This window comes from Crinia signifera, chromosome 3 (genome assembly GCF_055691185.1).
Source record: "Crinia signifera chromosome 3, ASM5569118v1, whole genome shotgun sequence".
Lineage (NCBI taxonomy): Eukaryota > Metazoa > Chordata > Amphibia > Anura > Myobatrachidae > Crinia > Crinia signifera.
Window position 1 is genome coordinate 330,665,696 of NC_139219.1, and position 24,726 is coordinate 330,690,421.

The following is a 24,726-nucleotide window of genomic DNA, read 5'->3' on the forward strand; positions in this document are numbered from 1 at the left end:
CACACAGTACCGCAGGAACGTCTAACATCTACCCCCATACACACAGTACTGCCACTGCAGGAACGTCTAATATCTACCTACCCCCATATACACACAGTACTGCAACCGCAGGAACGTCTAACATCTACTCCCATACACACAGTACTGCCACTGTAGGAACGTCTAACATCTACCCCCATACACATAGTACTGCAACCGCAGGAACGTCTAACATCTACCCCCATACACACAGTACTGCCACTGCAGGAACGTCTAACATCTACCCCCATACACACAGTACCGCAGGAACGTCTAACATCTACCCCCATACACACAGTACTGCCACTGCAGGAACGTCTAACATCTACCCCCATACACACAGTACCGCAGGAACGTCTAACATCTACCCCCATACACACAGGTACTGCCACTGCAGGAACGTCTAACATCTACCCCCATACACACAGTACTGCAACCGCAGGAACGTCTAACATCTACCCCCATACACACAGTACTGCCACTGCAGGAACGTCTAACATCTACCCCCATACACACAGTACTGCCACTGCAGGAACGTCTAACATCTACCCCCATACACACAGTACAGCAGGAACGTCTAACATCTACCCCCATACACACAGTACTGCCACTGCAGGAACGTCTAACATCTACCCCCATACATACAGTACCGCAGGAACGTTTAACATCTACCCCCATACACACAGTACTGCCACTGCAGGAACGTCTAACATCTACCCCCATACACACAGTACCGCAGGAACGTCTAACATCTAGCCCTATACACACAGTACTGCCACTGCAGGAACGTCTAACATCTACCCCCATACACACAGTACTGCGGGAACGTCTAACATCTACCCCCATACACACAGTACTGCCACTGCAGGAACGTCTAACATCTACCCCCCAGGTCATTACCAATGTTCATAGCAGCTTGTTTGATATAAGTGTGCTGCTGAGTAATGTGAGGACCAGCGTAGGTTTACCAGATATATGGTTTGTACTTTAGTGGCCCCCTGTAGATTTACGGGTGTGATACAGGGATTCCGACAGTCATTTTCCCAACGTCGGGATCCCGACTGGCCGGACAGCATGATGAGCGCAACTAAGCCCCTTGCGGGCACGCTGCACTCACCACGCTGCGGGCACGGTGGCTCGCTACGCGAGGCACCTATTCTATTCTTGTGGACCCCCCACGAGGGAAAATAGGATCCCGACTGTCAGGACCCCGTCTGGCACCCTAGATTTACAGCATGCGCTGTGGGTGGTACCAATGTTCTGGGCTTATGCTGGCCACACATCAGACCAACTTTCCTCCAACCATCCAACTAGTTTGTTGGTTGGACCGAAAATCTGGTACTGTATGGGGGCAAATGCCAATAAGCAATTTGCTCACAAACACAGGCGGAATGGACAAAAACATTCAAATTGATTGAAATTGTTTAAATCAAATAGGTCCAACTACAGCACATTGTCTGAGTGACAGTACATTGTCTGAGTGACAGGTGTTGTCCATTTTCAGATTTAAGAAACAAATGACTTAATTACATATTACATTTGCTCCTATCCAGTACCAGATTTTCATTCCATCCAACCAACTAGTTGGATGGTTGGAGGAAAGTTGGTCTGATGTGTGGCCGGGTCCAACTCAGGTAACCACCCGGGTTGGAGTGGATTTTGCCTTGCACAAGCAAAAAACCCAGGTTGATGCACGAAAATCCCGGGTTATGTTTGCTAGTGGAAATGGGGTATTGTTTGTGGAATATTATTAAATATGAATAACAGTAAACAACATCTTAATAAATCTCTTTAATATATGCTGACACATTCTCTCCCATTATTAAGCCAGTGCCTGTATTGTACATCCAATATATACAGGACATTCTGCTCCCACCCACCTACTCCCTCCAAACACTCTGCTCTCTGTGCAGCAGAGTATACAATGAATCAGTATCGCAGTTCCACTGCACAGTGTTGTCTCCGTACCGCCGCCCGTCAGTGCGTTGAGGCATGGCATACAATCCAGGTTTAGCGTTGATCAGGTAGCGTCATAGTCAAAGCCTAGATAGAACGAGAGTATATGTAAGTAACTAGCTGCTAAGCTTAGACGTAGTCAATTAGTCTCAGTATAGCTCTGTACAATGACAGTGTCTCAGAGTTGCTCACTGCACAGTGCCATATTTCTAAGAGTCCGATTATCAAATCACAAACCTGGATGGTTAGCAGAGAATCCTTCCCCTATTATGTTGTATGGGGGGAGGGGGGTATTATGTTGATTGGGGGGGGAATTGATCAGAAAGTTAAGGGTTCAACAGAAATATGACATCATGGCATGCTGTGACCGGTAGTTCCACAATTCCTGAAAACGCGTGCTACAAAAGCCAGCTAAAGGTCTCCAGGTTAAATCAGGCATCCGGTGTATATTTAGTATAATAGTTGTCCATTATGTGAGTGATATACTTCTGAAATTCAGCCTATACACCCGTGTATTCATCTGCACCGAATTTGCTGCTCAACGAGCAGTTCTGAATTAGACCCTGAATGACCATTACTTGGAAGTGAGGGTAGACTCATGAGTGAGTGCAGTGTCCAGCACTGAGCTAGTTAATGCACAATAAGGTGGAAGGATGAGAGTATACTGTATATAATTACACTTCTCCCACAATGATCAGTGGCCATCATGGAAGCAGTGAGTCAGGGGAAGGATCCCAGCTCTGAGTGAGTCAGGGGAAGGATCCCAGCTCTGAGTGAGTCAGGGGAATGACCCCAGCTCTGAGTGAGTCAGGGGAAGGACCCTCAGCTCTGAGTGAGTCAGGGGAAGGCCCCCAGCTCTGGGTGAGTCAGGGGAAGGATCCCAGCTCTGTAATGTTCCTGGGAGTCAGGGGAAGGATCCCAGCTCTGTAATGTTCCTGGGAGTGACTTCACTTGTACACCGTTCCCTGCTCCATGTAATCGGAATGGTGGGTTTTATTTCCCTACTGTATTTTATTTGATAAGAAATTGTGTGACTTTCCCACTATTAGATCTGGGAACTTTCTTCTTTCTGTATAATACCTGTAGCTTTGAAGTTTTCACTTAAATTAAAAAAAAATCCTAATTTTAGTTCTGGTATTCTGTGTGTTCCACCCAGGCCTCGGGAGGCTTTAAGTATTAATAATCTGTGTACGTGCAGTAACCACGCTGAGATACCGCATGCACTAAGGTATCTTAGTGCATTAGGGGCCAGCAGCTCGCAAGGGACCCCATAAACACACCATGGCCATCCAAGATGTTCCGAGAGGAGCATTGAGTGACTACCGGGTGACGCCATGACATCACACAGACCTTCCCAATGTCCCTTTGATGTTCTCTGATAGGGTAAAATATTTGTCATGTAAAACGGGCTGTTGGTCCCGCTGCTGAGCATTTATCCATAGACTGTGCTCACGCCAAGGTACTGTATCAAAGCTAGTGTTCATTCTAGCACCCACTATCTTTGAAAACCCATGCAGTGCCTCTTCCCTGCCTGGGGTGTCACTGTCTGCTGTAGTGCTTCTAGCACAGTGTGGTCTGTATATCAGCACTGATATGCACACCAGACCTGTGCTAGAAACACCACCGCAGACAGCGACACCCCAGGTGGGGAAGAGGAACTGCATGGGTTTTCAAAGATAGTGGGTGCTAGAATGAACACTAAAAGCAAACAGCAGCAAAATATAGTGCTATGGATTGTTGGAGGGAGGAGGGCCCCAAACCGGTATCTTGCCTAGGGCCCCATGAGGTTTTTCAATTTTTTTTGTCCTAATTATCAACATGGACACCAGCAACGTGTACCACTCGCCACACTCGGCTCACTGTTCTATTCTCCCTCCACGCCGCAGTGGATGGTAGGGTGTGAAATACCGCCTGTCGGCACAAGTCGGCTCGCAAAAAAAAACCACGGGAATTACTCATGTCGACATTTTGACTGTCGACCTAGACATTGTCAATTTAATGCTTGTGTAGAATTTAAAGCCACTTGGACCTTGTTCATGTCGGCCTTCGGTGGTGGACTCAGTGCATGAGTTAGCAGACCACAGTGTGACACATACAGTATACTGACTCTATACTACGCAATACAGAGATCTCCCGGATTGGGAGATGGATGGCGATTACCTGGAGCGCTTACATGGTGATGAGCCGTTAGTCACAGAAGTATCAAAAGATTATATCAAAATAATCTCCCGCTAGATTCACTCATTAGCGATGATACTTAGGACTAATCAGATGAATATTCCGCCTTCCCTGGGTTTAATATCTTGTAATACTCAGAAAGTGACAAATCCACATCCATACTTTTTCAGGATTAGGATTTTTTTTTAGATTTCAGAATATTTACGGTTTCGCTATTCTATATTAGCAGTTCTGGGCCAGTATATAATGATCTGATTCCCCAAAACATTATATATTATATATATCACCTAGACTGCTGGTGACCTTATGTCTATTTAGTGACGGACGCTGCATCCCAGAGATGCCTATGGCTCTGATCTGAATCTGTGAAGATGAGAACTTGGAAAGGTTGGACAGTCTGTTGATATGTATGTAAATTATTTAATGCTACAAGGTAGCTCTTGATTGCGTGTTATTTTGCAGGACTCATCAACCACAATAACAGCACATGTCTGTGTCACCAGACTTAAAGGATGATTAGACTGCAGGTTTATGTTGTTTACTTAGCCCTATAAAAGAGACTGTATATGCCCAAGACTGTTACAGTGTTATTGGAGCATCACAGTGCCGTACAGTACTTACCATAAAAGAGATTGATACCTTTTGATATTGACTGCTGTTTACTTTTTTACCACCTGTATCCTGTTATCTTCAATAAAACCTACTGGAGTGAAAGTGTGGACTAACCTCCTTACTCATACATGCTATACACCTACCATCGTGCAGGCTCCTGCCACTACAGATTGGAGAGAGCAGCACTAGATCAGACCAATGATAGGATAAGTTCTGTGCCATGGTAACCACAGGCACAGGCTCCTCACAGATAATGCACAGTACTGGTACCTAACAGGAGCCTTAGCAAGGAGGAATACTGGAGTAGGCACTTGAAGTGCGAGGTAACTAGACTCAATAGTTACAGTAGTCCATGCGGACAAGGTTCTTGTCCTTTCCACGTCCTCACCTCTGCTGGGGTAGTGGGTACGTGTCTTCATTCTTCACAGGTAAGATGAAGTGCGGCACCTGGTTCACGGTTCCTGTTTTGTCCCGGTAGTGATCACGGTGTTGCTGAGCGATCTGGAACAGGAGTCAGGATTAGTAATACGGGGTGTGTAACGTGACACGGCGCAGATCAGAGTGTTGTGTAATAATATCGTCCCCGACAATTACATATCATGAGAAGATATTGTATTGTGTTGTGTTGTAATTGTTTTAAATATAAAAATAGTCTATAAAAATAACATTTTGTTAGCAATTTAATTCCCTCGTAAACTAATGCTCATTCTTGCATGATTTTGTTTGGGCACAGCATATAGGGGCCAATTCAGGATGGATCGCAGAAGCGATCCAGCCCGTAATATGCCAGATGGTGGGGCTGTGAGTGTGTGCCAGACAGGCTTTACAATCACAGCGCAGAACTGATTGACAGGCAGAGGTGTTTGCAGGGAGTGATAGGGGGTGGGGGTGGCCGGTGTATCCGGCACAGTTTTATTGGCCTTGCAAGTCTGTGTAAGATTAATCTTACATACAGATAGTGGTAGACGCTCAATTAGTTCAGTAATACCACTCAGGTGCATGAGGGAGGGGTTAATACTGAGTAAGTAAAACAAGACATTGGTTCCCCCAGCACACTGAGTGGTATTAGTAATAAATCTTGAACACTACATGATAATAGAATTAAAAAATATTGGTTACATATACCTGAGCAGGTGTATGCTATGCCCCCAAGCTGTCTCAAAGCTTCTCTGTATATTGGGGGTCCCTAGCGCTATATCTAGGTGCAGGGTGCGGCACCCCAAAAAATATCATGAGCTAGGAAGCCCAGTGCGGCACGCCAGTGAGATACTATAGTGTTAATAAATATTAGTGATAGTAAGCCGAAGCTATATATAAAGAGGGAGAGAGAAAAAATAAAAAATTAAATGTAATTAAAATAAGAGAGGTATATGTAACCAATATCTCTGAATTCTATTATCATGTAGTGTTCAAGATTGGTTACTAATACTATTCAGTGAGCTGGGAAAAAATGTCTTGCTTTACTTACTAAGATTAATCTTACTCAGGGTCACTGTGATTGATGGTCGCAAGGTTCATCTAAATTGTGATGGCATCACAATTTGATGTGATTGCAAATGCAGGCAGGGGATGGTATGCAGGCAAGGGGTGGTGTGCAGGCAGGAGGTGGTATGCAGGCAGTGGGTGGTGTGCAGGCAGGAGGTGGTATGCAGGCAGGAGGTGGTGTGCAGGCAGGAGGTGGTGTGCAGGCAGGAGGTGCTATGCAGGCAGTGGGTGGTATGCAGGCAGTGGGTGGTGTGCAGGCAGGAGGTGGTATGCAGGCAGTGGGTGGTGTGCAGGCAGTGGGTGGTGTGCAGGCAGGAGGTGGTATGCAGGCAGTGGGTGGTGTGCAGGCAGGAGGTGGTATGCAGGCAGTGGGTGGTGTGCAGGCAGTTGGTGGTGTGCAGCACTTCCCGCATTTCCATTGCTTAAGGTTTGCAGGTCTGAATCAGATCTGATTGCTGAGGTGCAAATTCATACATGCCCGAGGGTAAAGGCCCCCATACACTAGGGCGACTTGTCCTAAGGACAAGTCAGCCCCGATTTACCCTGAGCTTCCCCGGCAGCTCACCGGGGGAGCTTGATAACATTTGGCACTTGATGTGCCATATTTTACATGTGATAAATCGGTTACGATTTATCACATGAAAAATACGGGGAGCTGCAGCCGGGGGGGGGGGGGGGGGAGCGGCAGGATGGGAGTGGGGACCGGCCGGGGGAGTGACAGGAGCAGGCTGGGGGCGGGGTCCGGTCCTGGGTACCTGTAGGTGCAGGCTGTAATCTGTATTGTGCACTGGGAGAGCCTCAGCCTCTTCAGATGTAGCGGCGCTGCGGCAGGCAGGGTCAGGAGCGGGGACCGCAGATGCAGAGAGACCGGGAGCAGCGGGAGAATAGAAACCATCCTATTCAAAAGACTGGGCGGCCGCTGATTGGCTGAGTTCTCAGCCAATCAGCGGCCGCCCAGTCCTTTGAATGGGATTTCTTTCTATTCTCGCGCCGCGCACCCGGTCTCTCTGCATCTGCGGTCCCCGTTTCTGACCCTGCCTGCCGCAGCGCCGCTACATCTGAAGAGGCTGAGGCTCTCCCAGTGCACAATACAGATTACAGCCTACACCTACAGGCACCCAGGACCGGACCCCGCCCCCAGCCTGCTCCTGTCACTCCCCCGGACGGCTGCACATGATTAATTTTATGTGCAGACCATCCGACATCCGGATCTGATCCGATGTACACGGGACCGCGCATCGGATCAGATCGGATGTCATACACTACGCAATTTGCCCAGTTTCACCCGATTTCTTGGCCCAATCCTCCAGAATCGGGTGAAATCGGGGCCAAATCGCGTAGTGTATGGGGGACCTTAAATACTGTATTTCCAGCAATAGCATATGTATCGTGATCACAATCCTCCATAGTTTGACTGACAGGCAGCCAGACGTTTTCTGGAAGTGTCAGAAGAACCACAGGCGTGGCACTGCCCAGGTGTCGCGCCCAGCAACGGCCTAAGTCAGACTGATTCTGTTGCAGATGACCAGTCGGGTCAGAGTTACTCACATTTGCTGGTTCGGGAATTGCGTATGGATTTGCAGGTGGAAAGCGTTCAGCGATCTGTTCGCATTTCACCCACAGACTTGCCCAGGGCGGGGTCTCTTACTGTCTGGGTGGTGGCTATCTCCTCTGCACATTAGCAATCAAGTGTGAATCAGGCCCATATATAATCCAAGGTCTACTAGAACCACCCTCGGTCCAGTTTAACGGCTTCAGGTGCACAATAAAATTGTTATTACCAGTACATCAGCCCGAGTACCAGTATAACCTACCTAAATGTACCACAGTAGCCTCAGTGTCCATCATAATAATCCCAGTAACCTATATTATTGTCCCCGTCCTCAGTGTCAGGAAGCTGAACAGGCATTGGGCCCATCCTGGCATCCACCATAATACTTAATAAGTAACAAGCGTTGTGATTGGCTGCTGCAAATTGAAGCCATGAAGAAATTATAGCAGCCAATCAACGTAAAGTGCTGGTAACCAATCGTATAAGAGGTTTCTTATTATTGTGTGCGGACCCCTGAGTTTTGGGTTAGGTCTAAATTCAAGTGGGTTAAAGGACCTTGTGAAGTGACAGAGTTGAAGAGGGGGCGGAGAGAGGGAGTAGCAAGGTTGGAACAAGGGACCCAAACGGATCCTCGCGGGCTCGCTTTGCTCACCAGGCTTTGGATACAGTTACTAAAGGCAACCAGTGGTGGCGTGGATAGTGAAGGAGCAAGCCCCCCCTCCCCCCCTGGCCTTGCTCCTCCCCCTGGGGGTGAAAGGTCCTTTAGGCGACTAGAATTTACCAACTACCCTGGTATTGACCGCCCCAGTTCCGACTCCTGGGACACCGGTGGAGGATGAGGGTATACAGCACCTTGTTTCATTGGGTCTACCGCAACATCTGAGGTTGGAGATACGAGTATAATATAAATGTGAATCACAAACCTTTCCAAACTGGTTCAGCTCTTGTGTCCGGGTGTGATCCACATTGTACCGGGACCAGTTAGGACTGTACAGAAACCTGTCCCATCCCCGGGACCGGCTGCTCAACACCAGGGCAGGGTCATTGGCGTAGCTGGTGGGGAACTGTCCTCCGGCACCGTACGGGCTGCGGCTGGAGTTCAGGGCGGAGGATCGGAAGTCCTGGAAGCAGCGCGCTGTGGTGTTACCATACGTGTCGCCGTACGTAAAGGCTTCCGATGGGACGTAGCCACGATACCTGTGCAGTAAACCAAATATAGTACACGGGTGAGGAAGGCGTACCGCTAGTGAGGTTCAGCACACATTGATTGGCAGCCAGGGGTCGTTCCAGGGTGGACACCTGGAGTTTCATGGGTGTGCCCACAAAACTGGTGGGCGGACCCCAGGGAATGAAGGCTTTCCCCTGCTTACTCGGGGCGGGCGGATCATGTCACATGACATCAGTGCCCGCCCCTAAATCAACATCAGCGTGCAGTAGAAAACTAAGGAGGTTATTCTGGTTGGTGCGTAAATTTCCAAATTCTTTCGGAGCAGTCCGCACGCCACGCTGTGTGGACATCGTACGAAGAAACGCCCACCGGTCCTCCGCATTCAGACGGACTCACACTTTCAGAAGAGGGCGTGTTTACGGACGACATCCAAACCATGCGTGTGCGGTGGACACACACATATTCTGCACGGACTTACAGCGTCTGCACGGTCTTACCGCATCAGAACGGACGGGAACATGGCCGTACGCACCGACGCGGTGTATTTCCGCAAAACATACCACTATCTTTTGATCCCCAAATGTGTGCTGTTATTGGTAAATGTAAAAGTGACATGTATATTTATATTAGTGAAAGCAAGTTCTGTCCATTGCTTGCAGTGTAAATATGTGTAACAAATGCAGCCGTGCTTTCAGCATAGATTTGTGTGTTTAGTAATGGTCCATTTAAGCTGCAAGGTTTCCAATTGAAGCAATGAAAAGAGTGTAATTAATGAGTAATGAGTAGAGGAGTGGATTGTATTGTGTTCAGGTGACATTGGTTCAGGTGCGGGAGTACTAATTGGGCGATCCGAATGCCTAGCGCATGACCGAGTGGTGTCCGCAAAGCAATACTTGGTTATGGACACCGCATATTTCCTGCCTTTTGGTTCGTTTGCAGTCGGTGTTCAGTCCGAATGTACGCCTACCAGAATTAGTGCACTCCCTCGTGTACGCCCATGTTAAAGCCCAGTTTAGCCCACTTTGAAACTACGCCCCTGTGTACTTCCGAATGACGCCCATAATACGCCCGTATCTCCCGAGTGATTGCGGTGCACATTTCTGTACGGTATTAGTGAGAATGAGTACGGAGACCTTGCGTGGCACATGCGCATAGCGTTGCCTACGCATGCGCAGACGGCTAAAAAACGCCATCCGAAAGAATTCGGAAATTTACGCCTCGACCAGAATAAGGCCTGTGCTTTGCCATAATTTTAGCATTCCCTAATAACAAAACTGTGGCAAGGCATGATGGGAATTGTAGTTTCACAACACCTGGAGCACCATGGTTTGGCCATGCCTGCTTTACCCCTTAATATTGAATTTTTAAATATTCTCATTTCCACCTCTCCCGTCCCACGTTCCTAAGTGCAGGAAAGCTCTGGATGGGGGGACTGAGATAATGAGCCTGGGAGGTGAAGATAGTGCATTTAATTACAGCAAAACCAGCAGCATCTTAAACCCGCGTCTGGCGTTAATCACTTTCTGAAATGAACAATAATTGTGTTTTTACCAATAAAACCAATCTGGTTCCACCGCTCTCAGAATAAGCGCTGGGCGGGGGGAGATATTAGCGCGGGATTACTTTATAATTAGTGTATCATTGATTTTTAGATCTGCTTTTCTCTGTGAGATAAATGGAATTTCAGAAGAAATACTGGGGCATTCTGCAGTTTTGTCATTCGTTCAGGTAGAATTGCTTCTCATTAGATCGCCCGGAATAATGAGACTGATAATTAGCCCTCTTCGTTATAAACGCTTTGTTTATATACTGTGCGAGCGCTGAGTCCATAAAGGTCCGCGAGACCCTCACGTGTCACCCGTCCGCCCTCTGCTCACTGATAATACTGTATATAAGACGGGATCTTACAGCAGCCCTGGCACATGCAGAAATCTTCAGGACAAGAGACTGCTACATTTCATATGAACCCTGGGTTCTAGTCTGAAGCTCCTGCTTCCATTTAAAATGTCCCTCCCAAAATGGCCGCCACCTCCACTACCATGCTTAGCATCCATTTTGGGAGGGACATTTTCAATGGGGGCAGGCGCAACGGGACCGCAAACAAGTAGATATGAAGGTCCCGTAAGCGAAGCAGCAATATCTCTTGCAGAACCTAGCGCCCACACCTACCTACCTAGTGACTTCAAGCCACGGGCTGGCAGAACTTTTAGATCCATGCACTAGAGCGTCAGTTAATGGAGGGAGGATGGTTAATGGTCTTGGAGTCCATTTTCAGGTTTGCATGGAGGGGTGTGTGTGCGACTCTGCCTAACAGGCTAGGGGTGGTACCAGCTGCACCTGCACTCACCTGCATGCCCCGCCTCCTACGGCTCACAGCTGGGTAGGGGGAGAGATGACTTCTCAACTAGAAGGAGGGTGTGCTGAGAGCCACCTAGCCGTCACATACAGGACCTCAGGCACCGCAGATGGAGAGTACCATGGTTTATATAAATATGTGTCGCTCTAGTTATGGATTCACGTGCTATAAACCCCTGAAAAACTCAGGTCAACCTAATTGTTGTGTTAACCTTTTTTACATGTCGACCGTCTTGTGATGCCGACCTTGTGTCTAGTTCAACTTTTTGGGCTTGAACTTGACACTGTCAATATAATACCTGTGTACCCCATGATCCAGGCCCTCTACAGTATATGGTGACACATACCCACTATACCAGTACACACTAATGATGTCACACAGAAACACGGCTTACAGTGACCGTGTTTCTGCAAATGGCTGCGGTATAACACACCGACAGTCAATAGCCAGACGTCAGAATCCCGACTGCCCAAACTCAGACAGCGGGATTAGCGCAAAGAAGTCCCTTGTGGGCAGCGGTGTAGCTAGGTGCTATGGTGCCCGGAGCAAGGACATATTTTGTCCCCCCCCCCCCGGTAATGAATTGGGGGCGTGGCTAACATGTGTTGGCATGTTACATTTGAAAAGAAAAAACGTAAAAAATAAGACCCTATATAAGACGCTGTAACGAAATCTGCTGCGCTATATAAGACACTGTAACGGAATCTGCTGCGCTATATAAGACACTGTAACGGAATCTGCTGCGCTATATAAGACGCTGTAACGGAATCTGCTGCGCTATATAAGACACTGTAACGGAATCTGCTGCGCTATATAAGACGCTGTAACGGAATCTGCTGCGCTATATAAGACATTGTAACGGTATCTGCTACGCTGTAACGGAATCTGCTGCGCTATATAAGACACTGTAACGGAATCTGCTGCGCTATATAAGACGCTGTAACGGAATCTGCTGCGCTATATAAGACGCTGTAACGGAATCTGCTGCGCTATATAAGACGCTGTAACGGAATCTGCTACGCTGTAACGGAATCTGCTGCGCTATATAAGACGCTGTAACGGAATCTGCTGCGCTATATAAGACACTGTAACGGAATCTGCTGCGCTATATACAGTATATGTATATACATACATACATATAAAGAACAAAGATAAATACAGCACACAGCATGGCCGGGGTGGCAGCAAAAGCCAGAGAGATTCACTCTCTCCCTCTCCCCCCCCCCCCCCCCCCCCCCCCGCCCCACGAATCCCAAACCCCAAGTTTATTATGTTTATTTCTATTTTTAACTACATTAATTACCTTATTGAAGGTAAGGAGTAACAGGGCGGCAGCAGCAAAACTTCTCCTCCTCCAGGGCGGCTAACTACAGCCAGCTCTTGAGGCTGATGACACTGCTGTAGCCAGGGAGGAGGGGGTGAGGGGGTGAGGCTGGGAGCTATCTCCCTCCAGGACAGCCTTATCTCTCAACTGCACATTCACTGACCTTGCATGCATCCTTCCTGATCCCACCAGCGCGGTTCCCATTCCGTCTGTCTCACAAGTTCACCTGTGTGAGACTTCCTCCCAGGGCAAAGCATGGCCTCATGGGATTTGTAGTTTAAACGTTAACTGCTCAAAGTTTGAGCAGTAACATACAAACTACAATTCCCATGATGCCACTGTCCCTGCTGCTCTGACCTGCCGGGTGCCTGAGTCACAGGCAGCTAAATCTCGGCACCTCCACTCCGACTGTAAGTAACTAAACGCTGCAGCTGGGCGGGGAAGCAGGGCAGGGGAGCCGGTGGCACGCGGCTCCGGCGCCATTTGATCTCTCTGCGCCCGGAGCGCGTGCTCCGGTGGCTCCGCCCTCGCTACGCCCCTGCTTGTGGGCACAGTGGCTGCTACGCTCGCCACCTATTCTATTCTCCCTCTATGGGGGTCATGGACTCCCGCAAGGGAGAATCGCCGCTGCCCATCTGTCGGGGGCTTAGCAGTCGGGATTCTGGCGTCGGTGAGTCATCCGTCACCCCTGCAAACTATTACTCACCATTAGAGGTGGTGGTACTCAGTTCCACCCCGTTCCCCCTCTGCACAGAAACACAACTGTACACTGTGTACTGTAACTGAGTGTCTGACGTGGTTCTGTGTGATTGTTCTGTTAGCAGACAGCCGGTTCTGCATTCTGATGGTCTCCTTAGTACAATGGTTATTATCTCCTGTATTTCATGCTGTATCCGACATAACAACCAATATGTCTGACAGGAAACATGGCGTACCTATCCTCTTACCAGCAAGGAGGTGCTGGGGTTAGAGAAGTCCCTTTTCCAGGATTTACATAGACTTTCTTTCGCAGAAAATTCAATTCAGAAGATCTCCAAAAAACTGTACCCCAGCAGTTCCCAATCGTATTCCTCAAAGCACCCAAAAGTCGAGGAATTAGGTAAACCCCTGCCTCTGCACAGAGATGGTAAAATCAAACTGACTGAGATACTAATTAAGTCACCTGTGCTTAAGCAGGGACATCCTTAAAACCGAGACTACAGGGGTGATTTAAGGATTATGTTTGGGATCTTATAGTAGCTGCTTTTGCGTACACCCTGTCGGGTATTTCCCTCCGATCCTCCATAGTACACTGCATTACGGGTACAGAGGAGAGGTGCGTATCCCCGGAATGATAACACTGTCGGGTATTTCCCTCCGATCCTCCATAGTACACTGCATTACGGGTACAGAGGAGAGGTGGGTATCCCCGGAATGATAACACTGTCGGGTATTTCCCTCCAATCCTCCCTAGTACACTGCATTATGGGTACAGAGGAGAGGTGCGTATCCCCGGAATGATAACACTGTCGGGTATTTCCCTCCGCTCCTCCATAGTACACTGCATTACGGGTACAGAGGAGAGGTGGGTATCCCCGGAATGATAACACTGTCAGGTATTTCCCTCGGATTCTCCCTAGTACACTGCATTACGGGTACAGAGGAGAGGTGCGTATCCCCGGAATGATAACACTGTCGGGTATTTCCCTCCAATCCTCCCTAGTACACTGCATTATGGGTACAGAGGAGAGGTGCGTATCCCCGGAATGATAACACTGTCGGGTATTTCCCTCCTATCCTCCCTAGTACACTGCATTATGGGTACAGAGGAGAGGTGCGTATCCCCGGAATGATAACACTGTCGGGTATTTCTCTCCGATCCTCCCTAGTGCACTGCATTATGGGTACAGAGGAGAGGTGCGTATCCCCGGAATGATAACACTGTCGGGTATTTCCCTCCTATCCTCCCTAGTACACTGCATTACGGGTACAGAGGAGAGGTGTGTATCCCCGGAATGATAACACTGTCAGGTATTTCCCTCCGATCCTCCCTAGTGCACTGCATTATGGGTACAGAGGAGAGGTGCGTATCCCCGGAATGATAACACTGTCGGGTATTTCCCTCCGATTCTCCCTAGTGCACTGCATTACGGGTACAGAGGAGAGGTGCGTATCCCCGGAATGATAACACTGTCGGGTATTTCCCTCCGATTCTTCCTAGTGCACTGCATTACGGGTACAGAGGAGAGGTGCGTATCCCCAGAATGATAACACTGTCGGGTAGTTCCCTCGGATTCTCCCTAGTGCACTGCATTACGGGTACAGAGGAGAGGTGCGTATCCCCGGAATGATAACACTGTCGGGTAGTTCCCTCGGATTCTCCCTAGTGCACTGCATTACGGGTACAGAGGAGAGGTGCGTATCCCCGGAATCATAACACTGTCGGGTATTTCCCTCCGATCCTCCCTAGTACACTGCATTACGGGTACAGAGGAGAGGTGCGTATCCCCGGAATGATAACACTGTCAGGTATTTCCCTCCGATCCTCCCTAGTACACTGCATTATGGGTACAGAGGAGAGGTGCGTATCCCCGGAATCATAACACTGTCGGGTATTTCCCTCCGATCCTCCCTAGTACACTGCATTACGGGTACAGAGGAGAGGTGCGTATCCCCGGAATGATAACACTGTCAGGTATTTCCCTCCGATCCTCCCTAGTACACTGCATTACGGGTACAGAGGATAGGTGCGTATCCCCGGAATGATAACACTGTCGGGTATTTCCCTCGGATCCTCCCTAGTACACTGCATTACGGGTACAGAGGAGAGGTGCGTATCCCCGGAATGATAACACTGTTAGGTATTTCCCTCCGATCCTCCCTAGTATACTGCATTACGGGTACAGAGGAGAGGTGCGTATCCCCGGAATGATAACACTGTCGGGTATTTCCCTCCGATCCTCCCTAGTACACTGCATTACAGGTACAGAGGAGAGGTGCGTATCTCCGGAATGATAACACTGTCGGGTATTTCCCTACGATCCTCCGTAGTACACTGCATTACGGGTACAGAGGAGAGGTGCGTATCCCCGGAATGATAACACTGTCGGGTATTTCCCTCCGATCCTCCCTAGTACACTGCATTACAGGTACAGAGGAGAGGTGCGTATCTCAGGAATGATAACACTGTCGGGTATTTCCCTCCGATCCTCCGTAGTACACTGCATTACGGGTGCAGAGGAGAGGTGCGTATCCCGGAATGATAACACTGTCAGGTATTTCCCTCCGATCCTCCCTAGTACACTGCATTACAGGTACAGAGGAGAGGTGCGTATCCCGGAATGATAACACTGTCGGGTATTTCCCTCCGATCCTCCCTAGTACACTGCATTACGGATACAGAGGAGAGGTGCGTATCCCCGGAATGATAACACTGTCGGGTATTTCCCTCCGATCCTCCCTAGTACACTGCATTACGGGTACAGAGGAGAGGTGCGTATCCCCGGAATGATAACACTGTCGGGTATTTCCCTCCGATCCTCCCTAGTACACTGCATTACGGGTACAGAGGAGAGGTGCGTATCCCGGAATGATAACACTGTCGGGTATTTCCCTCCGATCCTGCCTAGTACACTGCATTACGGGTACAGAGGAGAGGTGCGTATCCCCGGAATGATAACATTGTCGGGTATTTCCCTCCGATTCTCCCTAGTACACTGCATTACGGGTACAGAGGAGAGGTGCGTATCCCCGGAATGATAACACTGTCGGGTATTTCCCTCCGATTCTCCCTAGTACACTGCATTACGGGTACAGAGGAGAGGTGCGTATCCCCGGAATGATAACACTCTCCCTAGTACACCTCATTACGGGTACAGAGGAGAGGTGCATATCCTGGAATGATAACACTGTCGGGTATTTCCCTCCGATCCTCCCTAGTACACTGCATTATGGGTACAGAGGAGAGGTGCATATCCCCGGAATGATAACACTGTCAGGTATTTCCCTCCGATCCTCCCTAGTGCACTGCATTACGGGTACAGAGGAGAGGTGCGTATCCCCGGAATAAAAACACTGTCAGGTATTTTCCTCCGATCCTCCCTAGTACACAGCATTACGGGTAGAGAGGAGAGGTGCGTATCCCAGGAATGATAACACTGTCAGGTATTTCCCTCCGGTCCTCCCTAGTACACTGCATTGTGGGTACAGAGGAGAGGTGCGTATCCCAGGAATGATAACACTGTCAGGTATTTCCCTCCGGTCCTCCCTAGTACACTGCATTGTGGGTACAGAGGAGAGGTGCGTTTCCCGGAATGATAACACTGTCAGGTATTTCCCTCCGGTCCTCCCTAGTACACTGCATTGTGGGTACAGAGGAGAGGTGCGTATCCCCGGAATGATAACACTGTCGGGTATTTCCCGCCAATTCTCCCTTGTACACTGCATTACGGGTACAGAGGAGAGGTGCGTAACTCCGGAATCATAACACTGTTGGGTATTTCCCTCCGATCCTCCCTAGTACACTGCATTACGGGTACAGAGGAGAGGTGCGTATCCCCGGAATGATAACACTGTCGGGTATTTCCCTCTGATTCTCCCTAGTACACTGCATTACGGGTACAGAGGAGAGGTGCGTATCCCCGGAATGATAACACTGTCAGGTATTTCCCTCCGATCCTCCCTAGTGCACTGCATTACGGGTACAGAGGAGAGGTGCGTATCCCCGGAACGATAACACTGTCTGGTATTTCCCTCCGATCCTCCCTAGTACACTGCATTACGGGTACAGAGGAGAGGTGCGTATCCCCGGAATGATAACACTGTCGGGTATTTCCCTCCGATCCTCCCTAGTACACTACATTACAGATACAGAGGAGAGGTGCGTATCCCCGGAATGATAACACTGTCGGGTATTTCCCTCCGATCCTCCTTAGTACACTACATTACGGGTACAGAGGAGAGGTGCGTATCCCCGGAATGATAACACTGTCGGGTATTTCCCTCGGATTCTCCCTAGTACACTGCATTACGGGTACAGAGGAGAGGTGCGTATCCCCGGAATGATAACACTGTCGGGTATTTCCCTCGGATTCTCCCTAGTACACTGCATTACGGGTACAGAGGAGAGGTGCGTATCCCCGGGAATGATAACACTGTCAGGTATTTCCCTCCGGTTCTCCCTATTACACTGCATTACGGGTACAGAGGAGAGGTGCGTATCCCCGGAATGATAACACTGTCGGGTATTTCCCTCCGATCCTCCCTAGTACACTGCATTATGGGTACAGAGGAGAGGTGCGTATCCCGGAATGATAACACTGTCGGGTATTTCCCTCCGATCCTCCCTAGTACACTGCATTACGGGTTCAGAGGAGAGGTGCGTATCCCCGGAATGATAACACTGTCGGGTATTTCCCTCCGATTCTCCCTTGTACACTGCATTACGGGTACAGAGGAGAGGTGCGTATCCCGCAATGATAACACTGTCGGGTATTTCCCTCCGATTCTCCCTAGTGCACTGCATTACGGGTACAGAGTAGAGGTGCGTATCCCTGGAATGATAACACTGTCAAGTATTTTCCTCCGATCCTCCCTAGTACACTGCATTACGGGTACAGAGGAGAGGTGCGTATCCCCGGTAAGATAACACTGTCAGGTATTTCCCTCTGATTTTCCCTAGTACACTGCATTACGGGTACAGAGGAGAGGTGCGTATCCCCGGTAAGATAACACTGTCGGGTATTTCCCTCCGATTCTCCCTAGTACACTGCATTACGGGTACAGAGGAGAGGTGCGTATCCCCGGAATGATAACACTGTCAGGTATTTCCCTCCGATCCTCCCTAGTACATGGCATTAGGGGTACAGAGGAGAGGTGCATATCCCCGGAATGATAACACTGTCAGGTATTTCCCTCCGATTCTCCCTTGTACACTGCATTATGGGTACAGAGGAGAGGTGCATATCCTGGAATGATAACACTGTCAGGTATTTCCCTCCGATCCTCCCTAGTACACTGCATTACGGGTACAGAGGAGAGGTGCGTTTCCCCGGAATGATAACACTGTCAGGTATTTCCCTCCGATTCTCCCTTGTACACTGCATTACGGGTACAGAGGAGAGGTGCGTATCCCCGGAATGATAACACTGTTAGGTATTTCCCTCCGATCCTCCCTAGTACACTGCATTACGGGTACAGAGGAGAGGTGCGTATCCCCGGAATGATAACACTGTCAGGTATTTCCCTCCGATTCTCCCTTGTACACTGCATTACGGGTACAGAGGAGAGGTGCGTATCCCCGGAATGATAACACTGTTAGGTATTTCCCTCCGATCCTCCCTATTACACTGCATTACGGGTACAGAGGAGAGGTGCGTATCCCCGGAATGATAACACTGTCGGGTATTTCCCTCCGATTCTCTCTAGTACACTGCATTACGGGTACAGAGGAGAGGTGCTTATCCCCGGAATGATAACACTGTCGGGTATTTCCCTCCGATCCTCCCTAGTACACTGCATTACGGGTACAGAGGAGAGGTGCGTATCCCCGGAATGATAACACTGTCAGGTATTTCCCTCCGATTCTCCCTTGTACACTGCATTACGGGTACAGAGGAGAGGTGCGTATCCCGGAATGATAACACTGTTAGGTATTTCCCTCCGATCCTCCCTATTACACTGCATTACGGGTACAGAGGAGAGGTGCGTATCCCCGGAATGATAACACTGTTGGGTATTTCCCTCCGATTCTCTCTAGTACACTGCATTACGGGTACAGAGGAGAGGTGCGTATCCCCGGAATGATAACACTGTCGGGTATTTCCCTCCGATTCTCCCTTGTACACTGCATTACGGGTACAGAGGAGAGGTGCGTATCCCGGAATGATAACACTGTTAGGTATTTCCCTCCGATCCTCCCTATTACACTGCATTACGGGTACAGAGGAGAGGTGCGTATCCCCGGAATGATAACACTGTCAGGTATTTCCCTCCGATCCTCCCTAGTACACTGCATTACGGATACAGAGGAGAGGTGCGTATCCCCGGAATGATAACACTGTCAGGTATTTCCCTCGGATTCTCCCTAGTACACTGCATTACGGGTACAGAGGAGAGGTGCGTATCCCCGGAATGATAACACTGTCAGGTATTTCCCTCCGATCCTCCCTAGTACACTGCATTACGGGTACAGAGGAGAGGTGCGTATCCCCGGAATGATAACACTGTCGGGTATTTCCCTCCGATCCTCCCTAGTACACTGCATTACGGGTACAGAGGAGAGGTGCGTATCCCCGGAATGATAACACTGTCGGGTATTTCCCTCCGATCCTCCCTAGTGCACTGCATTACGGGTACAGAGGAGAGGTGCGTATCCCCAGAATGATAACACTGTCGGGTATTTCCCTCCGATTCTCCCTAGTACACTGCATTATGGGTACAGAGGAGAGGTGCGTATCCCCGGAATGATAACACTGTCGGGTATTTCCCTCCGATCCTCCCTAGTGCACTGCATTACGGGTACAGAGGAGAGGTGCGTATCCCCAGAATGATAACACTGTCGGGTATTTCCCTCCGATTCTCTCTAGTACACTGCATTACGGGTACAGAGGAGAGGTGCTTATCCCCAGAATGATAACACTGTCGGGTATTTCCCTCCGATCCTCCCTAGTACACTGCATTACGGGTACAAAGGAGAGGTGCGTATCCCCGGAATGATAACTGTCGGGTATTTCCCTCCGATCCTCCCTAGTACACTGCATTACGGGTACAAAGGAGAGGTGCGTATCCCCGGAATGATAACTGTCGGGTATTTCCCTCCGATCCTCCCTAGTATACTGCATTACGGGTACAGAGGAGAGGTGCGTATCCCCGGAATGATAACACTGTCGGGTATTTCCCTCCGATCCTCCCTAGTACACTGCATTACGGGTACAGAGGAGAGGTGCGTATCCCGGAATGATAACTGTCGGGTATTTCCCTCCGATTCTCCCTAGTACACTGTTATAGGGGTACAGAGGAGAGGTGCGTATCCCCGGAATGAGGGCCTGTTCCGCTCTGCTTTGCACTTTGGACGTAACGCAGCTACATTGCGGGGCAGATGGAACGGCCGGCCAGGTGAGCCTGTAAGATTATCGTGCTCCAGCTGAGCTGGGTATTATGTAACCGGACTCATGAATAATTCATCCAGCAGGAGACCGGCTAAGTCTGACTTTCTGTTCCAGGAGCAGCAGACCTTGGCCAGCAATGGAGCCACACACAGCAGCGGCCTCTGGCAGTCACATGCTGATTTTAGTATTTCCACTTTGTATTATCTTCCTGCCTCGCTGCCTGCAGCCGGACAGTGAGTGGGTGTCAGCATGCTGATTGGTAGAGGGTTGGAGCTATCCACAAATCAGAATGCACCATTCTCTACCTGCCTCCAAGCCTACACAGACAGTGAGTGGGTGTCAGCATGCTGATTGGTAGAGGGCTGGAGTCAATAACCAATCAGAGTGCAGCATTCTCTACCTGCCTGAAAGCCTGCAACCAGATAGTGAATGGCTGTCAGCATACTGATTGGCAGATGTCTGGAGCTATCCACCAATCAGAGTGCAGCGTTTTCTTCCTGCTTTCCGGCCTGCAGCCAGACAGCAAGTGACTATCAGCTTGTTGATTGGTAGATGGCTGATGCTAGCCACCAATCAGAGTACTGACAGTTACTGTATGCATGTGAGAGATAGAGCAGGGCTGCATCAGGGCGATGTCATGATTTATTTTATTTCATTGGTTCCCATGAATGGTTGGGTAGGGAGCCCAGCGTATTGCTTTACCCTGGGCCTACAATGCTGTTATGGCGGCCCTGTGCTTAGAGAATAGGACGTGAGTGGAGGTAGACAAGCAGCGGTACCGACGGCTGAGTGCAGGGCAGGCAGCAGACAGTGCAGGTACCAGTAATACCCCTTTCAGACTTGCAAAAATATCCCAGGTTTTTGCACATGAACGCGCATCAACCCGGTATTTTGTGCAATGTGAAAGGGTCTTGGTCAAATATCCCGTTTTCAGTATTCAGGGATCTCTAGCCAGGTCCTGCCCTGGGTAGAACCCAGAATCGACACGGGATGCGGGTATTCCGGGTCAGCGTGACCCAGATCCCATTCACTGCAGTGAAAATGCGCCGCTGGGAGGTGCTGACACTTCCCAGTGCCGCCCCGGCCAAAGCCTCCAGATGACGCCACCCGCCCGACTTCATTCCGGGTCGGTTGGCCAGTGTGAATTGGTACATTCCCGGGTAGTGTCTCAGGTTGCACCTGGGAACACAGTCCCGAGTATGACCCGGGACTGCGAATGTGAAAGGCGTATAAACAGGTCTTGGTCAGAGTTGGTAGCGGTCAGGACAGGATCAGGCCGGGGTGAAGAACAATCCAAAATACAAACTAGAATTATGACTCCAAAAGCCACGTAAGTGACTGTGAGTCTGATTCCTAGCAGACACTATTGCTGCCGCAGTTGCGCGTGCCCTGTGCTTACACCCATTACGGTCTTCTCAAATCCGCCGATTATGTACAGAAGTGGAAACATCAGGTGCACATGCCTCCTAGGCTAGCCTATGGCGCTGCTGACGCTGCGGTTCTCCTGGCACACCCAGGGCGCACCAGCTATAAGTGGTCTTTAAATTGTCCTGACAATCTGCCCCCCCCCCCCCCCCCCATTACCTCCTCAAAACGCCATCTACCTGTCTCTCGCTTTTCCCATGAATTTCTGTGTGTGCGCTATCGCCGATCAGTCGCTGCGCACTGGCAGATAATCGCTCTACTGCGTACAACATCGATGTGAATTTGGTGCTTTGTGCACAGAGGGTTGAGCGCAAGGTCAGGATTTTTAGTTAAAATGAAAACGATATTTAACAAGTTTGCTGTGTTATATGAAGTGGAGTGCCGGGGGGGGGGGGGGGGGGGGGGGGGGAAAGGGGGGCGATCAGCCGTTACTGGAAGAGCTCTCTCGCCGCACATAAAGCCTCTCCCGTTACAGGGCAACGCACCACTAGGATAAATAATGGATACATAATAAATAAATAATTAACAAAAAAACTAATTAAGCAGCAATAAGGTTCTGCTTAATTCTGGCTAATTGTCTGCAGCGCGACGCCGGGCCGTCCCCGGCGTGTGTTCCTGGAGTGCGGAGACATGACGCGGACTGTACGGTGGTAAATAATGCAGGACAGACCAGCAACAATATATAAGGAGAAATAAAGCACATATATATGACATGGGGAATCTGATAGGCCAGGCCTGGTATGGAGCAGGGCGCAAATCCTCACTAGCGCAGCTATACCAGCTCAGTAATTAGGCTACGTGATGTATGTCGTCAGATAAGGGGCGGGATGTATGTTGTCAGATAAGGGGCGGGATGTATGTCGTCAGATAAGGTGCGAGGGTAAAGCCTGTCGACCTGCGGATAAGGTCACCTTCCTGGTGGACCCTGTCTAGGTAGTCAGTCAGTAGTTCGACACCAAAAGGTCAACATGCACTCGTTGACATTGGCAAACGGTCGACACAAGCCAAAGATCAACATGGCAATGGTCGACGCCTTCAGCCTTATGCCAGCATTAGTGGCCATTATTTGCTTGTAGCTGACATTGACCAATGAGTAGACTAGATGTAGGATAACCTTGGTCACCTAGGGTCTAATTAATACCGGACCGCTGGGCTGCCAATTACCCGCCGGAGCAATTATTGAACGACCGTGTATGTGCACAGTATGCAGACCGCGCCTGCGTGAGCTGGCCATGCTATCACAGCCAGCGAGGGCTTGCCATTGCTGGCCGTTTGCAGGTTGATTGACAGCCAGGGGGCACTTAAGGCGGCACCCACGCGTTTTCTGGGCATGCCCGCTAAAAGCGCGGATGTGCCCGGCTGTGGACAGGCAGGACGCTGATGCCAGTACGGCCATCACAGCACGAACAGGGAGATAACAATTTGATGGTGAGTGATTGCGAATGGTTTACCCCCTGTGTGCATGGATGCCAACGTATTGGCAGCCGTGTACATGGGCGAGGGGGAGAACTCTGTCAGGGCGGTAGTTACCTGATGGAAGGTTGTTTGACAGGCGCCGGGTGTTTGTGGCGTAATGTTGGTGTGTAGACGGCTCCCGGCTGTTAGGAGGGATGCTGACATCATCAGCGGTCCCGATCCTCCCACAGCCGTCACAGCGCGGCGCTGCGCACGACGGTCGAATGAATTCCCCCTCTCCGCACGGCTGTGATCGCATTTGCAGCAGTGCACATGGGCGGATATCACTCATGCGGGGCGGCGTGGGGTGGCGTTTACCTGATCACGTTATCTCTCTACAAGGTTTAGTACATAGACTCATACTGATGCGCCCTGCGCCACCAATCTCCCGTCCAGTCCCGTGGTCCTTACATTTCCCGATAATGAAGCAGAAACGTCTCGGTGTCCCCCATTAATAATGACGGGCACACAGCCGTCCCCTGTGCCGCATCTATCACGCTACCCCTGTGCATCGTTCTGTAGACAATAGGCAGCGCTGTCAGCGAGGCTTCTGTACACAGCTTAATAAAAGATTAATCCCTGACATTTCCGTAATGCAGAATCTATAAAGGGCCCTCTCCTCTGCCCCCCATACCCAGCGAGTGTGCCCAGAGGGATTTCCTGAGCGCCAGGCTTGTACAAACACTGTCATGTGTGTGATAACGATGCATTACGCCTGGCTCATTGCTGTGTGCGGGTATCTCACAGTCTGTTGTAGTAACCGTCGCCCGGGGTACCGTCTACTACACGAGGGGGGGGGGGATTCTGGGTGGTGTGCAAAAGCAAACTCCTTCTTTAATGGACAAAACCATGTGCACTGGTGGGGCAGATGTAACAGGTGCAGAGAGAGTTTGATTTGGGTGGGGTTTGTGCTCGAAACTGAAATCTAAATTGCAGTGTTAGAATAATGCAGCCAGTATTTACCCTGCACAGAAACATAATACTGTAACTCGCCCAAATGTAACTATCTCTATACTGTACATGTTACCTCTGCCCCACCTGCAGTGCAGCTTGGTTTTGTCCATTAAAGAAAGAGTTTACTTTTACAAACCAGCCAGAATCACCCCAGAA

The 24,726-nt window shown here is 49.7% G+C and overlaps 1 protein-coding gene across 2 annotated transcripts in view; it reads right to left on the minus strand.

Moving 5' to 3' along the window:
* Positions 1-1,794: 1,794 nt before the first annotated feature.
* CIMIP2C (ciliary microtubule inner protein 2C) overlaps positions 1,795-24,726 on the minus strand; it is a 25,512-nt gene continuing 2,580 nt past the window's right edge. The window contains exons 1-4 of one of the 2 annotated variants that reach the window (XM_083174829.1): positions 12,813-12,903; positions 8,725-8,998; positions 5,153-5,265; positions 1,795-2,061 (exon numbers count right to left, since the gene is read on the minus strand). In XM_083174829.1, coding sequence (XP_083030955.1) covers positions 2,055-2,061; positions 5,153-5,265; positions 8,725-8,998; positions 12,813-12,853 — 435 coding nt within the window. In that variant the 5' untranslated portion in view covers positions 12,854-12,903 and the 3' untranslated portion in view covers positions 1,795-2,054. Of the gene's footprint in view, positions 2,062-5,152; positions 5,266-8,724; positions 8,999-12,812; positions 12,904-24,726 lie in introns of those variants that run through there. The other variant, XM_083174828.1, reaches the window with a different exon arrangement.